The sequence below is a fragment of the Grampus griseus genome (assembly GCF_964374135.1).
Source record: "Grampus griseus genome assembly, chromosome: 14".
NCBI lineage: Eukaryota > Metazoa > Chordata > Mammalia > Artiodactyla > Delphinidae > Grampus > Grampus griseus.
The window spans coordinates 73,517,186-73,536,943 of record NC_139008.1 but is presented as its reverse complement, the minus strand read 5'-3'; the positions used below and the strand labels follow the sequence as shown (position 1 = coordinate 73,536,943).

Genomic DNA, 19,758 nt, shown 5'->3' with positions numbered 1-19,758 from the left:
AGTTTTTGGGTTTCAGGCCTCATATTTAGGTTTTTAATCCATTTTGAGTTAATTTTTGTGAGTGGTGTAAGAAACGGGTCCAGTTTCATTCTTTTGCATATGAATATCTAGGTTTCCCAAGATCATTTATTGGAGAGACCATCTTTTCCCACTGAGCATTCTTGGCTCCGTTATCAAATATTAGTTGACTGTATAAACATGAGTTTATTTCTGGGCTCTCGATTCTGTTTCATTGGTCTATGTGTCTATTTTTATGCCAATACCATACTGTTTTGATTACTTTAGCTTTGTAATAGAGTTTGCAATCAAAAAGTGTGAAACCTCCAGCTTTGTTCTCCTTTCTCAGGACTGCTTTGGCTATTTGGGGACTTTTGTGGTTCCATATGAATTTTAAGATTGTTATTTTCTATTTCTGTGGAAAAAGTCTCAGTTACTAAATGCAATTGATATTTTAAATTAAAGTATCTTATACACAGCACCAGATTTTTTTTTCAATTTGGTTTCCTTATTAAGATTGTAATTTAGATAATACTGTTTAGTACTGTTTACTTATGTGCTAACAACAAAATCTTTGGAAGGCCCCACAAATCACAGTATGGAATAAGTTCCTGAGTTTTTTTTAAATATCAAAGCAATTTTTGTGCTGTTGCAATACCTATGAAACTCCCTAACATGTTCCAGGCAGATTTAAAATTTTTAAAAATAAAACCTGTACATAATACCAGCTCTAAACAAACAAACTATATATGTATATATTTTTCTACTACCCAAGAAAAATGACAGATAACATTGTTGCAAATTTTAGTATATATCTGTCCAGAACTCCTTCTATTTTTCTACACATATTTCACATATATTATCTGATTTTACAAAATCAGATAATTTTAGACTTCCTGTTTTAAAGCAAGGTTTATTTCATTGCCATGCACTACTGAGGTAGGAGGAAAATCAAGAGTCTGTATTTTGGAACCAAATGAGGAGAGTGTTTTCAGTAAAGCCAACTGCTACCTGGAGGCTGAATGAGATGACATTCTGTCTTATTCAAGGAAAGCTATTTAGATTTAATTCTTCTTCCTTTTATAAATATGATGATGTAGCCCAGTAGAATTTAAACTTCTACTCCATTATTTCCTGTTTTTGTTTTTATCTTTATCAAAGCTAAACAAAGATAAACTATGGACCTGAAGTCCAGGAAGGGATCTAAAATAACCTACCAGCTCCTTTGTAACCTATTGGTACATTTTAAAATTTTTTACAATTCAATTACATCAAATATTATATTTTTAAATAAATAAATAAAAGGAACTGCTTCTCAAGAAAGACCTGGAAGTTACCTACACAAGTAACATTTTTACTTACTGTAAGCTGACCTGCTACCCCAAAATCTGCAAGTTTGGCATGACCTTCTGTATTTAGCAAAATATTTCCTGCCTTGATATCTCGGTGTATTTTTCTCATAAAATGAAGGTATTCCAGTCCCTTAAGTGTTGACTGTAATATTGTAGCTATTTCATCTTCTGTTAACTGAAAAAAGAATGAGAAGTTAAAATTCTATTAGTTTACATCAGCACATTTGAAAAAGGAAAAAAAAAAATAAGACCCAAACTCCTTTCCTAGAATATACAATCTTATTCAACGTGTGAACAGCATTTGACAGCTTATAATACCATCGCTATGCTGGCCACTCCCAAAGTTTTATTTCCAGCCCAGATCTCTCCCCAAATATCAGATTCATATATTTGCCCACACTACACCTCCAAATGAATACCTAACAAGCATCATAAGCATAACATGTCAAAATCAAATTCTTTATTTTTACCACCACCCTATCCCTTTCTTTACCACCCACTCACCTACTCTACTCTTCCCATGGTCATCTCTCTCTCAGTAAAAGGCAATTTCATTCTTCCAGTTGCTCTGGCCAAAAACCTTGAGGTCATCCTTGGCTCTTCTCTATCTTCAAAATATATGCAACTATATCCTCTGTAATCACCCAGATCCAAGCCACCATAATGCCCTGCCAGAACTATTCTAATAATCTCCTAACTGGTCTCGTTGCTTCTGCCCTTGACCCTTTACATTGTATTTTCCACACAGCAGCCATAATGAACCGTTTAAAATATAAGCCATATCTGCTCAAAATTGTCCAGTGCCTTTCTAAGTCACTCAGAATTAAAGCCAGTCCTCACCAAGGTCTTACCTTATCTGGCTCCCAGCTACCTTCATCTTCTATCACCTTCTACCTTGCTCATCCTGTTTCAGCCACATAGGCTACCCTGCTATTCCTTGAACACTCTAAACACACTACCACTTCTGGGCCTTTTTATCTGTTCTCTCTGCTTGCAGTGCCCTTCAACTAGATTTCTGGATGAGTTGGTCCCTTACTTCACTGTCTCTGCCCAAATGTCACCTCATCAGAAAATCAGAGAGGCCTTTGCTAGCTCCATCCATTCCTAGACCATTCTCTATCCCCTTATCCTACTTATTGGTCGTTGCAGCATTATTACCACCTGACATACTATACATTATCTGTATACCTATTTATGTGACATCTTCCCTATTAGAAACATAAGCTCCATTTTAAAATGTCTTTGATTTGCTTACTATTGAATCCCTAGCACCAAGAAAGCCACCTAGCACACCGTAGGTCCTGAAAAAATATTTGCTGAATGATGATGAGTAAACGTAAGCAAGAATGCGGGAGACTAACAGAATATCTGATTGGTGCAATGCTGACTTTGTGCTGATCCAACCCCAGTCCTAAACAAACCCAATCAACAGACTCTCAATCAGTCCCCTTCTGACGAACAACTCATATTTAGAAGGGAATATGCTGCGGTGCAAAAAGTATGCAATTTGGGATTAGAAAGACCTAGTTTTTACTCTTGGCTCTACTTTCTAGTTGTGTGACTTCAGCAAGTTATCTAATGTCTCTTAGTCTCAGTTGCTCCACCTATAAAATAGGCGAATCACCTTTCTTCAAGATCGTCATGAAAATCAAATGATATAGTAAGGCATGTAAGAAACCATGTTGTTTAATAACTATTACAGAATCAATCAGACAATCACCAAATATTTAATAAGCATCTATTACGAGCAAGGCACTATGCTAATAATATTAAAAATAACTAAAAAATATTAAGCATTTCATCTATGCTACGCACTACTTTTATAATCTCACTTAATCCTTATAAAAATCGAATGAGGGGCTTCCCCGGTGGTGCAGTGGTTGAGAATCCGCCCGCCAATGCAAGGGACACGGGTTCGATCCCTGGTCCGGGAAGATCCCACATACCGCGGAGCAACTAAGCTCGTGTGCCACAACTACTGAGCCTGTGCTCTACAGCCCGTGAGCCACAACTACTGAGCCCGTGTACTGCGACTACTGAAGCCCGCGCACCTAGAGTCCGTGCTCCACAATGAGAGAAGCCACTGCAATGAGAAGCCTGTGCACCGCAATGAAGAGTAGCCCCCGCTCGCCGCAACTAGAGAAAGCCCACGTGCAGCAACAAAGACCCAACACAGCCAAAAATAAATAAATAAATAAATACAAATTAAAAAAAAAATCGAATGAGGTAGGTACTATTATTATCATCACCGTTTCATAGATAATGAAGGTGAAGCACAGACAAGTAATTTGTGCCAAAGGTCACAGAGCTAATAAATGACAGAGGTTTCATTACAATCCAAGCAAACACTTTTGGCACAGTGGCAAGCAAGAGTTTAGGGTACCTTCTGTGGCCAAAGAACAAAGTTCATGACTTACTAACTCTTTATTCTAACCAGCTGAGTTAATCAGTTAAGGTAGCGCTGCCCAACAGAAATATAACGTGAGTCGTACACTAATGCATATATGTGGAACCTAGAAAAATGGTACAGATAAACCAGTCTGCAGGGCAGAAATAGATACTCAGATGTAGAGAACAAACCAAGGGGGGAAAGTGGTGGTGGTGTGATGAATGGGGAGATTGGGATTGACATGTACACACTAATATGTGTAAAATAGATAACTAATAAGAACCTGCTGTATAAAAAATAAATTAAATTAAAAAAACAAAAACACCCAACCTAACTTTTTGGCCAACCCAGTAGGACCTTGTTGTTTATAGAAGTTATCTTTTATATCAGATGGCTCACTCACTTGCTTAGAACCCAGCAACTGTTTCCTATTGTACATGGAAAAAAATCAAACTCATTATCACCGCCAATAATACACAACATAATCTAGCCCTGCCCCCCTGCCTCACCTCACCTCCTACAGCTTCCCCCTTACCTATTCCTCTCTAGTCATGTAGTGGCCTTCTCTCCAGCACTCAAACATGCCAAATTCATTCTACCTAGAATGTTCTTTAGAACTCATGGCTCCTTCTTGTCATTCACGTTTTACTTCAAATGTCGCCTCCCCGAGTGACAATTAAACGTTTCTCAACCATCTCCTCGCAAGTAGCCCACCAGGCACCCACTATCACTTTATTGTCACTCCCTGTCTTCACAGCAGTTCTCTCTATCTGGTATTTATTCTCTGGTTACCACTAATTTGCTTTTTGTTGCCTTACTAGAAAATGCACTACCACGAGAGCACGGTCCTTGTCTTATTTACTACTGGATCCCGAAGGCCTAGACCAGTGTTCTAGAAATACTTACTGAACGAATAAACAAGGAGTTTAAGCAACTGAACCCAAACTAGAACTCATGACTCCTAGCTTTTCTCTCAGCAATCACAGTAACAGCAAATCATCTTTCACAGAGAGTTTTCTCTGACTAGGAAGCTAATCTGTGAACACGCTGGGTAGAAGGAGAAAACCCAACCAAATTTAAACACTCAGAACTCATTGCTTAACCAAGATTTGATTGTCATTTTTGTCCCCAGTTAGAAATAAGCAAAGCACTTCACTGGACTGGGTTGGTTGGTATCAAAATTGCCACATTTAAGCGACATCAAAAAGCAGAGGCGGGGGCTTCCCTGGTGGCGCAGTGGTTGAGAGTCTGCCTGCCGATGCAGGGCACACGGGTTCGTGCCCCGGTCCGGGAAGATCCCACATGCCGCGGAGTGGCTGGGCCTGTGAGCCATGGCCGCTGAGCCTGCGCTCCGCAACGGGAGAGGCCACAACAGTGAGAGGCCCGCGTACCGCAAAAAAAAAACAAAAACAAAAACAAACAAACAAAAAAGCAGAGGGGGAAAGAATCATGGAAAGGGGGAAATACCTACTATTCCAGAAGGTGAACTTACCGTTTTATTTCGTAATCGAATGATATCAGACACAGAACCAGCCCCACAGTACTCCATCACAATCCACAAGTCTGTGTTCTTAAAGTAACTGCCATAGTATTTGACTACGTGAGGGCTAGAGAGAGACAATGAGTTAGTGGAGCAGCCTTCAAACATCCCTATGAATTCATGATGTTAAATACATGAAAATTAATTTCTCAGCTCAAGAGGTCAATTATTCATATTTAAGGTTAAAACACGCACCCTCTTGATGAGAATGTAAAACAGTACAGATTTCTGGAGGGCAATAATAGCAGTGCAAAAATTGTGTGGGTCCCAACCCAGCATTTGTAAGTCTGCAATTCATCCTAAGAATTACAGATATTCAAAAAGAGATAGGTAACATCACAGTACTGTCTATAAAAGTGAAAATTCAGATACCATCTAAATGTCTGACATTAGGGAGTTTCTTTAAGAAATAATGATATATCCGTTTAATGCAACAACCATGAATCCATGGAAAACGTTATAGAAGAATACTTGATAATACGAGACGACACTCTGTTTACCAAAAAACAAACAAACAAAAACGCAGGTTACATAATAGCAAGCATGGTGAAACTCCAAAAAGAGATATGGAAGGATATGTATACCAAGTAGTATTTAACAACGATTCTCTCTCCAAAGAGAAAAGTGGTTTCCTTTCTTTTTTTATTTGCGTTTTTCCAAGAAGTCACATATACTTTGTAACAAGGAAAAAAATAAAATCATACTACAATCTATTGTAAAGGAAAAATATTCAGAATCAGACTTGAAAGTTTGGGTCTTGAAGACAGATTTCAGAAAAATGTCAAAATCCCTTTAAAATGAAATAATTTGTCCTCTGAAGCTACCAGCTTTAGCTAGATCATTATCAGGGCTAAATAATATTGCATAACATAGTAACGGAAGATGCTAAAACCAACTCAGCTGCATTAACTCTCAAAATTTCAAACGCCCCTTCATCCTTGGGAAACATGCCAATGACAAGGACAGCAGGGAAAAAAATATACACATACACAAAATGAATATTAATGAAGAAATGGATGAATAAACCTCTTAAGATACAGATCACCACAGCTGCTCTCCCTTCCCTGAATTTCTATAGTATTTAATGCCTCTACAAGGCAATTACTGTCAGGTACTCACTGCTGGAGTATGTCCTATACAATCTTGTATTGTCGACTAGATTCTCCTGTTCATCTATAAGCCTGTCCTGTCCAATTAAAGTCTATAAACTCTAAGAGGGCCAGCAGTCTGCCCTGTATCTCTTTGTATTTCTTAGCACAGAGTAGGCTCTTTGAAATCCCTCATCTTTAATTAGACACATTTGCACACCCTGTTTGGAACACAGCTCTTGCACAGTCTTTCAAAAGTGGCAAAGTTCCAATTTGCCCACTGGAAAGAGCTCCTGTAATGTATCTTATGCAAGAGGCAAAGAAAAACTGCTACCTTACTCTGGTCCCTCCAATCAAGAAATAGGAGGGTTTTAGCCAGTACAAAGTAACCGCAAAAGTATAAAGAAAAAAAGAAAGGGAGGGAGGGAGAAGAGAAGTGATTGCATTCACAAGTCTACAAGACTTAAGGGCTCCTGGGCAAAATGCCTAGCAGGTAGCCCCACCTGCCTTAAGGTACAAGCTTTACAAACAGGAGGTACTGAGTTGATCTGCGGACCAAAAGAGCTTCAGAAAGATGAAGGCAGCCTCGAGCTGCAAGACTTTCTCATTCTCCTTTCAACTCCCTAGAGCTGCCACTGCCCTTCAATTTGTGTTTCTCGCCAATCGAAACTGAGGAAGCCTGCTCCACCACAGTGACCTCCCATGTTGTCATGGAGCTTCAGGGCAAACCACGTGCTTTTCTGCGGTCACCTGCTGGCCCAACTTCCTGCTTGCAGCATTTGACAAATCTTAGTTCCTCAAAAATAAAATACTTAACTACTCTCAGCTGGAATCATTTCTTAAAATTGTGAAGGAAGGAACAGAACAGTAATACATAAATAAGTATTCTCTTTTTATAGGTCCACTTGCTATTCTAAGGTTTCTGGAGCGAAAACCATTTGAATTCTCTCTTCTTAGCTGTCTCTGTAGAAATGTTTTCTCAATAGGAAGTAAGAGAGATCATTATCAAAAAAAAAAAAGGCTAGCCACCACCACCTTCTGCCTCTTTGCCTCTTCTTCCTAGTTTTGAAAAGGGCTAAACTGAAACAAAACAAAACAAAACAATGCAAAAACAGAAACTCTGAAAGTTTAGCTGCTGAAACACAGAAACTTTTTCATCATTTTTTTTTCTGAAAAGAACATTCGTAGTGATTCCACTAAACTCTTCCGTTTGCAAAATATCTAAGTAAATGCAATTCTAGGCGTCAAACTCTAAATATAATCACAGCATATTCGAAACCATGTTATCTCCAAAATAACACCAGATGCCTTTACCTGTCACATTGCTGCATTATAGAGATTTCTTTGATTATCTCCTGCAGGTCTGACTCCACAGGAACTTGCTTAATAGCAACAATCTGACCTGTCTCTTTATGAATAGCTTTGTACACGCTGCCATAGGACCTATAATTGGGGGAAGGAGAACATTTACAAAGTCAAAGCAAGCCAAGAGATAAAAAGTGGTAAAACACGAGCAACTCCCCATTCTAATTTATATCCCTACATGCCCAAGACATATATACTTAGCTACACTTGCAAAATTGAGATAGCTAAAGTACTTCAGGGAAAAACTGTCCTTAAGAGAACTTACCACAAAATGGCATCTTAGAAACCTCACATTTAAATTTTACTGAATGTATTAGTAGGAAATAACAGTGATAGAGTAGCTACCATGTCTGATGTCTGCTAGAAATTGCATCATCTGAGGTTCATCCTTACAAAAAAGGGGGTCATGAAGGGGTCATCATCCCTATTTTACAGGCAAATGTGAAAAGGCTCAGAGAGGTTACATGACTTGCCCAAGGTCACATAAGTGATAAATAAGTAGTCATTCCAGGATATGAATCTAGGTCTGTCAGAATACAAAGCCTAGATTCTTTCCACATCTGTACGGGGGTACAAAAATGGGGGTCTTGGTTTTCTTGCACTCATTCTAGTACCATGAGGTCTTTTAGTCCTTTCTCCTCCTATTTGCAATAATACTTAAAACATTAAGGAAACTAAAAATGTAAGCCTCTTAAATGCTAGTATCAGGTGAACAGAGCACATACAAATTCTTTTTGCCTTTTGCTCCATCTTCCCTTACGAGTTTATTATCAAGATAAATAAAAGGTTATGTAGCTATTCAATTTGGGGGCTAAAAGAACAGTAGATTTAGAATCTAAAGACCCAGGATTGGAGTCCTACCGCCACTAGATATCAGCTCTCATTTACAGACATATTATTAACCTTGTGCCTCAATTTTCTCATCTATAAAATGACAATACTACTACGAGACAATTGTGATGGTTAAATGAGATATCATCTTGCATAGATTACATTTTCACTGCAATTCTGGATGGCTGTCAGGGAAATAATGAGTAAATTGTCTTTCATATTTCCCAAACACACCTGTTTCTTCATACTGTCTTAGTGAAAAAAAAGATCATAACAGTGCCACCTAATACATCAAAGTAGCTGAGTGCTCTAGCTAACAAAATGACGCTCAAGGATTGTTTCAATGTGAAAGTCACAGAAAACTTTTTTTAAAAATCTATGTAGAGCACACACAAAAAATTTCCATTCCATCAGAATCCCTTATATTGGCAAAGCTAGTATAATGATACTTAAGTGTTACCTAAAACATTTTTTTTTGCCAGGGAAAGGCAACTGCTGACCATGTGTGGAAGATCCAACCACTGACCCTTCTTCCTTGATACGATAACGCCCTGACTTGTGAGGGTGGCAAATGCTTGGTCCCTGGGGCTAAAGCATGGTGGTACAAGCCAGTTGCAGGATTTCTATCCCCTTTGGCCAGTGACTGAACTAGTAGTAAGCATATGACCTAGTTCCAGCCAATGAAATTTAAGGGGAATTCTTCTGAAGGGTCTCTAGGAAAAACTTTCCTCCCTGCTAAGAGAGAAGCAAACAAGGTGGCCCATTTTCACCTGCCACTTCCTTTCCTGCTTTGGTTACTGTCATGTGAGGCATGATGCTTGAAACTAACATGGCCATCTTGAGACTATGAGAATTACACAAATGCTAAACCATTATCAAGCCAGTTAGCCATTCTGGAATCTTTCACCCCGATTTTTTGCTACTTAGTTATTAAATGCTCTTATTGGTTAGCCACTGTTAGTTGGGTATTCTGTAACTTCATCCAAAGTTATTCTTGATACCCTAGGTCCCATACATGTGAAAAGGTCTTTATTTCACCCTCATTCTGGAACGAGTTTTTCTGGATATAGAATTCTTTGACAATAGCTTTCCCTCAGCTCGTTTACTGTAGTTTTTCATCTTCTATTGCTGTAAAGAAGTCAGTTGTCATCAGGTTATCATTTTTCATGGGTAATCTCTCTTTCTGTAGCTTTTCAGATTTCTCTTTATCCTTAACATTCTGTAATTTTACTATAACTAGAAGTTGATTTATTTGGCACTCCATAAGCTTCTTCAATCTGAAGGCTTTATTCAAGTCTGGAAAATTCTTAGTATTATCTCTTTATTTCCTCTCTATTACTTCTAATCTCCTTCTAGAGCTCCTATTGGACCTATATTGGACCTCCTCAATCCATGCTGTCTTCCTAGTTTCCAACACTATATTTTTGTCCTGCATTTGGTGATCAGTCTCACTTCTAGCTTTCAATTCACAAATTCTCTCTTCAGCTTGTCTAGTTGACTGTTTATCCAATTTATTGGGCTCTAGAACTTCAATTATTGTAGTTTTCATTGTCAAGATTCCCAACTTTTTCTTTTTCATGGGGTTGTTCATGTTAATAATTTCGTGTTCTCCTTTTAAGGATGTTATTCCCTCCTTTTACCTTTTTGAAAATCGTAAACAAACGTTAAATCCTGTTTCAGATGGCTCCATTATTTCTATTTCCTCGGGTGGGAGTTCTCCCACTTGTTAGGTCTGTTGATTATCTCACAGCACTGGATTTCCTTGTATGGGTTTCCTTTTATTTTGAATGATTCTTCTCTACACAGTGCTCACTGTCATGAGTGTTTCATGATGTCAGGATGGTTTCATGGTTCCCCTAGCTCAGTCATCTAGGCTGTACAATTTAAACCAGGTCTTGCACTAGGATTTAGGGGTTTTGCCCCTCAAGACACCATACCTGAATACAGTCCAGGCCCAGTTCCTATAGTCAGGCCAGTCCCTCTGCTTTTCCCCCAGGCCACAGGCAAATGATACCACAACTCCATACAGGAAGCCCATCCACAATCTCCCGACAAGGACAAGGCATGCTTTACTCTCCTCTTACGATGACAGCTATCTTTTCTACCCCCGGTCTATAGCTGGCTATGTATCCTTATATTAAAAAAATTTTTTTCATTTATTATTCTTATATATTTGAAATGGAGAGGTTCCTACGTGCACTTACTCAGCAGTCTTGACCAGAACACCCTCCACGCCTCACTATGCTATCTGGACAGCCAAGAAAACTCCAAGAGCTCATAGGTACGATTAAGAGTCATGATTCCACAGATCACACTTACAGTACAGAGGATTTAGAAGGCTTTAGCAGTCATGCTTCCTTATAGGCAAGTCCCTTAAGACCTAATTCCCTACAACAAAAACTACAGTGATTCAATGAATTTTAACTGGCAGAGAACAAAGATGGTGGGGATGGAAGTGCTTCCCACAAGTTATGCAAGGCAAAGGTCAATGCAGAAACATAGAAATTATACAGTATTTGAGGCCAAATTAACCAGGCATAAGTCTTAATACCACTCACTAGCTATGAAACCATGGGCAAGATGTTTTTGTTATTATCCTAGGATTAAAAACTTAAATGAGTCAATGTGTAAAACTTTAAGTATAAGAGGAAAAAAAAAGGCACTAGGCTCTAATTCAAAACACTTTCCAAGTGCTGTCCATCCATCCTGGTCTGGAGCTTTGGCTCTGCTCTGCCACAGATCCACATGATTTCCTCAAAATGCAGAATAGCTGCAGCCTTGGGAATCCGATACAATCTTTTAGCCAGAGCTCATTTCACAAGGCCCATGTCAGTGAGAGTTCACAATCCATTCATTTTCCAGAACTATTTAGGGATGGCATGGCCATTTGTGTTTAGGAAGGAAGCACAGTTTGGGTTTTCCTTTGGGATTTTGCTCATTAAATGAAGCTGGTTCAGGCTCATTCAGTCGGGATGACAGAAATCCAAGCACTTGTGGTATCATTTAAAAAGACAATATGAGGATAACATGGGAAGATCTGAAGTTTTAATTGTTTTCTCTCTGGTGATGTCTTTACAGGGAAATTTCCAAGGTCCTTAATGAAGACATCCATAGATCTAAAACATAATTTAAAATAATCATAATTAGCTTAGTTTCTCCTTATTTTACATTCCTGATCACTCTCTGTCTACAGTATTCTTTTGACATTCCTCAAAACCAAACAACCCAAACAGAGCTCCCTTCAAAAACACCTAAACATACTTTAAGACTTAACTTTGATTTGTCATGATAAGGTCTAAAAAATGCTTCAATTGATATATTTAAAAATAAAATAATAATAGTTGCCATTTAACGAGGTCTTATTAGGTGACAAGCACTGTACTAAGTACTTTAGTCCCATCTCATGAAACACTCAACATAACCCTATGAGGGAGATGCAAATATCCCCACTTTATAGTTGAGGTTTGCGAAGCTTCCAAATATTCAGCAGTTTGCTCGAGCTCACTTGTTTATTATGACTAATAAACAGTAGAGAAAGTTTTAACCCAGATATGTCTGACTTCAGAGTCTATGTTCTTACAACTGTAATATACTTTCATTAAAAATGAAAGAAACAAGTTAGTTACATACATAGTCAACTATGCCTACCACTCTTGATCTTATTCTAAGTAAAACCTGTGAGCATGGTTAGATTAAGGGCCTTTGACTCACTGCCTTGAGGAAATACCAAGGATATCAAGTTAGAGCCGAAAATGGCAAGCAAGAGACATAGAAGGACTGGGTTTTTTCCCCCCCGCATACCTTCAACAATGCCAAGTCAACTTGTGGTTTCAGATTCATCGTGTACTTGTCTTTTAGCAGCGCAGGTGGTGTCATCTTTTACTTCCCTTCTCTGCTTGACTTCTTGCTTGATTCCAAAGAGTATTTTTCCAACTTACAAAAAGATGATGACTAATGTTTTTCACAAGGAGGTAATCCATGAAAACCTATTCCATGTAATCCAGGATTGGGTTTAACAGTGCATATCTATATTAGGCATAAATAACACTAAACTCCAAAATAATATAATGACATATAAAAGCTGATTTTAAAGAACAGACATTAATTTGACATTTTTATAAGTTAACATTTCAGGTCTTCTCTTGAACCAGAAGTACTCCCAAGAGATTTTACAAAATTACACAAACACACACCCACATGTTTATTTGCTTATATAAGCATAAACTACCTCTGAAGAACACACAAAAAACTGCTATACTGGTTGCTTCTGGGTGGCTGAGAGAGAGAGACAGGAGGCAAATTTTTTTCATTGTAACACTTTTACACTTTTAAAATTCTGGATCATGTGAAGATTACCTATTCAAAAATGAACAACAAAAACTTAAGAAAGGGTGTCTCTAATATTTTAATGTCTTGGTCCTTAAGAAAAAGAAATAAACATACAAAGATTAAAAGTATCAATATATGTAAAAGTATAAAAACTTATGATATAACGTTTATTGTATCAGGAAAGCCAATGACGGCCACTATCTACTACCAAATATCATTTCACCAGTATTTTATAAACTCATTCACAATCTGTGTTTCAAGAAGTCCTCTGGTTCCCCATCTGTAATTCTGGATCTCTTAGGAAAGATGTAAAGGTAGTGACAGTCCTTGACTTATTTACTGTATTTCCCAAAGCTGCATTAACTACTGATAAAATGCTGAATTCCTTTTTTTTTTCGCTGCTCTGTGTGGCATGCAGGATCTTAGTTCCCTGACCAGGGGTGGAACTCGTGCCCCCTGCAGTGGAAGTGTGGAGCCTTAACCACTGGACCGCCAGGGAAGTCCCTCCAGTGTTTTTTTCATGAAACAAGTTATTGCATATCTCTCAGAAGCTATGAACAGAAAATTAAAATATGTCTGATTGATAAAAAAATTTTAAATGAAGTAAAAACTAATTAGTGTTATCTGTTAAACAGATAAAATCATGCAAACCACAGATTTTACAAGAGAGAAAACACTAGATGTCCATGGTGTTGAAAAGATCAGGAATCACTAAATCTGTCTATAGAACTAATTGGGGGAAGAGGGAAAGGGCATTTCAAGTATTAAATTTACCTCCTACACTACCCAGAGCAGTGGTGATATGCAACATTCCCCTTTCTTTTCCTTAGTTTTCCAAATTATTGCCACGAGAAAGGTTCACATCCTTCTGGTGTGGCGCAGGAAAAAGACTGGGACCTACTTAGTCCACCTACATTTTCTGTGTACTCACCCTTCTCCAAGTTTCTCTAAGACATCAAACACTTCTTCTGGTTGTTTAGTTAAACTATCTTCATCTAACTTTTTCAGCTGCCTGTGGACGAAGAATTTAAACATAAAATACATTTTACTTGCTAGCAACTAGAATACAAAATGCATTATATATTTTACAATTAGCATCTTAGGGATTTCTTTACACAGTCTTCACTGGTAAATGACCATAAAGGCAAGCTAAGAGAACTTTAAGGGAAGCTGAAGGGCTGGTCTATGGACATGTTACACATGTCCTTGGTCACCCTGATCAGCAGAATCAGGACCAGAGGGTGAAGAGCTACCAAGAGGCTGACTTCAGTTCCACAGGAGCAAGAATTTTCTAACAATAAAAGTTGTTACGAAATGGTTTAGACTGCCTTAAGAAGTCCCTAGATTCCCATCACTGGAGCATCTAAACAGAAAATGAGTCCTCGTGTGGCTGAAATGTTATAGAGTGGATTTAAGCATTAGCTATAACCTTCAGAATCCATTTAAATCTTGAGATTCCATGAATTAAGATGGCATAACTCTCTGTTCAGAAAAGATGTTTAATGCAAGCTTAGCTATGAACTGAAACATGGTCTTAGACTAGAGGCCAAGGAAGACATAGAAGAGTCTTGCCCTCCATTAGCAAGACTTTGGTACTTCTGTCGAAATATGTGGATTCTGTAGGTATCACAGAAACAGAAAGTGGAGAGTATACACTCAGACGTGACCAAAAGTAAAAACTAACCAGGCAGCTGGGAGTTTCAAATAGTCTCACCAAGACTCTCTGATGGGCAGTTGTATACCTGACTATTTCCCGAAATCAGATAGGTGCTGCTCACAACTTCCAGATAACTGAGATTTTTCTGACTATGACAAACATGGAAGGTTATAAATTAAGAGTAGGGTTTTTTAAAAAAAAACTCTGAGACCTCTGAAAATTATTAACAGGCTTAAAAGAGGAGTTTGCTAAGGACTAGTTGCATGTGTGGGTTCTACACAATGGTTTCCTGAAACTACAAAGGACAACAAAGAAAGGAGAGCTCAGGAAATGGTGAAATATGGAAGTAGTCCACTGAAAATTTCTTTGAAAAGAAAAATGTTTAAACTAGCTGGACAATACCAATTTTTACAAGAAAAGACTTGAACAAAAAAAAATACACATACACATAAATGTGTACCTTCCTAGATAAAGTGGCAAAACCATGAAAGAAGCCAAAAAAGAGACAAAAAAAAAAAAAAAAAAACCCACACACCTCAACGCATCAAGTGTATCCACCAATAAACGCTGATCTCAAAAAGACAATCTTAACAGGATTTTATAAATGTCAAAGACTAGAGAAATGGAGAACTGCTCCAAGTCAGTAACTTCCATAACTTGAAAATTAACAAACACGACCACACCGACCTTTGAAAATCAAAAGGTTCTAAGAATTAAATTCCAATGACATCACAAAAACTCCCAGTTTCAAAACAAGAAGGACTGAAGTGAAATTCCTCTTCAATGTCAGAAGTGAAATTTCTATGAACTCAGAAATTAGAATGAACATCCCATAACCCGCGGGAGGGGGAGTGAAGCATTGAATTTATAACTGTTTAAACAATGGACAATACCTCATTTCTCAAGTATAGTTACAGTTTTATAAACAGTTCATATAAAGGAAGATCAAATGTGTTCCTTTGAAGTGGTGACTTCGTGGTTTACAAAAAGCAAAACTTACTATTTCAACTATTACAGAGAACACAGCATAACAAAGGAAACGGCCACTGCCATGAGAGACAGCTGCAGGCCTCTGATAATACAGTGACAGACAAACTTTATATGAGTGCTAGATACTTCTTTAAAACAATCTAAGTGGGGTTTTTGTTTGGTTTTGGTCCAGTCTTAAGGGATCTTTTTATCTCTGGTGCCTGAATCCAGAGGTGGTCAATAAGAACATTTGTTAAATGGATTAATGAATGCAATGATGAGAATCATAAACCTTTCTCAGCAATCCTTGTGAGGTTTCAAAACTAAAAGAATATCACCATGAAAAAGTATTACTGTGTTATCGACAAACAAGATCTCTATGGAAAATCTTTTGATAAGGGACTCAATGCTATTTTTTACATGAGTCTTCATGGAAGAAGCACTATAACCAAACAGCCCAACTCTGATGATTCAGCCCTCTCAGCTGTACTTCCCCAGGTCCTAGGTAGTTTCACTGCTTGCTCATAACTTAACAGGCCTGGCCAACACAGCCTCCATGGATCCAACACAGGGGGATGCTCCGCTCCTAAGTCAGGTGGCCACGTGGACGGCCAGCATTCCAGAAATGTACTTACACATTCCACCACACTATTTGTATCTAATGGCAACTCACTTTTTAAAATCATAAACTCCTACATAAACCGTCAACTTTAATCTATCATCATTCACTTAGTCACACACAAATGTCAAACTCAAGGACACAAAGAACACTTCCTGCATTGGGACTGCTTTCCCTTGTTGGAAACACATGCCATCTGAATCTCTGAAAAGACACCTGTATCTTTCCAAACACAATAAGGGTGTTTATGAAGTAGTTACTCACCGGTTTGGCTAATTCCCAAATTTCTTTCTCCCACCTTAGAACTCTTGTCAGGTCCATTTTGTTTATATATACCCATCCCTCTTTCCACACAGAAGTTGTTGTGGGTTACAACAAATATATAAGATAAATGGATGAAATTTTTTAATGAAAATAAAATTAATGTGTTTCCCTCTCCCAACCCCCTCAAATTCATGTTAAAGTCCTAACCCCCAGTACCTCAGAATGTGACTGTATTTAGAGATAGGGCCTTTAAAGAGGTAATTAAGGTAAAAATGAGGTCAATGGGTGGGCCCTAATCCAACATGACTGGTGTCCTCATAAGATAAGGACACAGACAGTTACAGAGGGAAGACCATGTGAAGAGAGGCCTCAACAGAAAACAACCCTGCTGATGGCTTGATCTCAGACTTCTAGCCTCCAGAACTGTGAGGAAATAAATTTCTGTTAAGTCGCCCAGTCTGTGAAACTGACACAGCAGGCCTAACAAACTGATACAAATGATAATAAAGTTAACTGGCTGCAAGTCCCGGCAGTTCACCAGCTATGGTGAGCAGGAAAGCACCAGTCATTTAAGTATTCAGCACTCCTGGATGATTTTTTTTGAAATACTGACCGGCAAGAGTTTACTAATACTCCATTTATTTAATCTCAGTGATCTTGAAGATGGTTGAGAATCACACTGTAAGGTTAGAAAAGCTTGGAGCAACCTTATAGGTGTTACAGAGTACTTGCCCTCTTCATGAGAGGAGTTGTACTCCTGTACGTTGATCAAAAATTATACATAATTTGAAAACAAAAAAAAAAAAAGAATTCAGCCCTGCAATGCTTTTCTCTTGCACATTCAATAAAATTTTTAAAATCCAAAAGGCCCAGGAAATGAGTGTGTCAAAACCAAAAAGGTTTACTCTTTTGCCCAAGATTATACAGCACAAGGCAAAAGCAGAAACAAAACGCAGGTTCCTAATTCTCTTTTCAATTAAACCAGGGCCTCAGGGAGAGAACGAACACGTTTCAGAAGGATTTATAACCAGTGTCCATTTATAATTGGATCTATGGTGCTATAGCATATATCTGCTAACATACACAAGGTCCTGTGAAACAGGGATACTTCCAGAAAGGCATCAGACTGAGGCAGCCAAGAGCATGGACTCTGGACCAGACTGCTTGGATTAAAATCCCAGCTCTGGGGCTTCCCTGGTGGCGCAGTGGTTGAGAGTCCGCCTGCCGGTGCAGGGGACACGGGTTCGTGCCCCTGTCCGGGAAGATCCCACATGCCACAGAGCGGCTGGGCCTGTGAGCCATGGCCGCTGAGCCTGCGTGTCCGGAGCCTGTGCTCTGCAATGGGAGAGGCCACAACAGTGAGAGGCCCGCATACCACAAAAAAAAAAAAAAAAAATCCCAGCTCTGGGGCTTCCCTGGTGGTGCAGTGGTTAAGAATCAACCTGCCAATGCAGGGGACACGGGTTTGAGCCCTGGTCCAGGAAGATCCCACATGCCGCGGAGCAACTAAGCCCGTGCGCCACAACTACTGAGCCTGCGCTCTAGAGCCTGCGTGCCACAACAACTGAAGCCCGCGCGCCTAGAGCCCATGCTCCACAACAAGAGAAGCTACCGCAACGAGAAGCCCACGCACCGCAACAAAGAGTAGCCCCCGCTCGCCGCAACTAGAGAAAGCCAGTGCGCAGCAACAAAGACCCAACTCAGCCAAAAATTAATTAATTAATTAATTTTAAAAGAAATCTCAGCTCTGTCACTTAGTAACTGTGGGACTTTTGGCTGATCACTAACCTCTCTGGGCCTCAGTTTCCTCACCTGTAAAATAGAGATACAGGTGATGGGATTGATGTGAGGGTCAAATGAGTCAACGATAAGTTGAACCATATGAAACTTCTATTTTTATAGATCAAAAATGGTCAAATATCAGCAAATTCATATGGTTCAACAAGAGACATGGAAAGCACTGAGAATAGTGTCTGGCGCCCAGTAAGTGCTAGATGAGTGCAATGATGATTTTATTTCAGACTCAGCGCACTACAGTAGGGTGAGCTGAGTCCATCCCAACCAGCTATTTGCCTTCTGCAAGTGTTTGTGCCCTTCAAACAAAGCCAAGGGCGCAGCCCAGGCTGTCGATCCCTTCCCTTCACCTCTCCACTGCCCCGAATTCCCACACACTGAACACTTCCTACTTTAGAGTTCATTCTGCTGCAGGAAGTCAGAGGTCTCTGTGAAACTGAAGCGAACTGCACTGGCACCTCAGTCTCTACTCTCGATTTTTCTCCAGATGTGGCAGAGTGAGAGAAGACCCTGGTGTCCACAGAGCAAATCACTGATACAACTGCAACCAACTCAGGGGATTAGACTTTTCAGGATCAGCCACCCCCCAGATCTTGACTTAAAACAATTTCCAGGGAGCAAGAGGATTTGGAGCTGATATAAAACAATACAGACCTGAAAAGGGCACAGTCTGGCCACGTCCAGTGACCCAGACCTAGAGCAAAGAAGTCAACATACAGGACTGTGTCTCAACTCTTCTGGGCCTCAATTTGCCCGTCCAGAAAATGGTCTCTTATTTCCCTCTCTACCTCCCAGTGCTGGATATGAGGAAAATTTGGAGGACCCTGCATATCAGGGATGAAAGGCGCCATCATCTAGAGTGGGGACCAAAACCATCTTCTTACATGCTCTCCTCCACGAAGCCTCCCTTGCCAGACCGTCCACCTGCCTTGGCACATCTTCAGCCTCAGGCGCAAAGCTTTTCCCCTCAGCAGATCCTCTCCACTGCACCCCTCGGGTGGGACTCCCTCCCTTAGAAAGTCTGCCCAGCTCTCCTCTCTGCTAGTTCCCGACCCATCCCTTAGCCAGACCCCTCGTAGGTTCTCATCTGGCTCCAGCATGCTCCCTACCTCAGTGAGTCCCTTCTAGGACAGTACTCACCCAGTGGCCCCCGCCCTCAGCAGGTGCTCTCCTTAACTTGTCCCCACGTTCCTCAGCAGCTGCTCCCCCCACCTGTCCCCCACTTCCGCCAGTATGTTACCCCAGCAAGCGATCTCTCTAACCAGCCCCACATTTATCCCCCTCGGCCGGACCCCCACCAGCCAGAGGTCCCTGATTCAGCAGGTGCCCCATCAGCCGGATCACCCCGCAGGTCCGTCCCCTCCGGGGTCTCGCACGCCAGTGTCTCCCCTCTGCCAGTTCCCGCCTTTCCCTCTCCCCCCACCCCCTTCCTCTTGGCCAGCAGCCCCTCACCGGCGCGGCGGGTTCCTGAGCTGCACCGTCTCCATGGCGCTGCCGGCAGCCGCCCAGACCCGCTCACTGATCCATCCTCCCCCGGGACCTCCTGGATCCCGCCCCGCAGACC

General features: G+C 40.1%; 1 protein-coding gene across 1 annotated transcript in view; it reads right to left on the bottom strand.

Moving 5' to 3' along the window:
- STK4 (serine/threonine kinase 4) overlaps positions 1-19,758 on the bottom strand; it is an 86,886-nt gene extending 67,128 nt beyond the window's left edge. The window contains exons 1-5 of the mRNA XM_082670350.1: positions 19,647-19,758; positions 13,823-13,903; positions 7,681-7,809; positions 5,231-5,345; positions 1,360-1,524 (exon numbers count right to left, since the gene is read on the bottom strand). Of these exons, the coding sequence (XP_082526476.1) occupies positions 1,360-1,524; positions 5,231-5,345; positions 7,681-7,809; positions 13,823-13,903; positions 19,647-19,681 (525 nt within the window). The 5' untranslated portion in view covers positions 19,682-19,758. The remainder of the gene's footprint in view (positions 1-1,359; positions 1,525-5,230; positions 5,346-7,680; positions 7,810-13,822; positions 13,904-19,646) is intronic.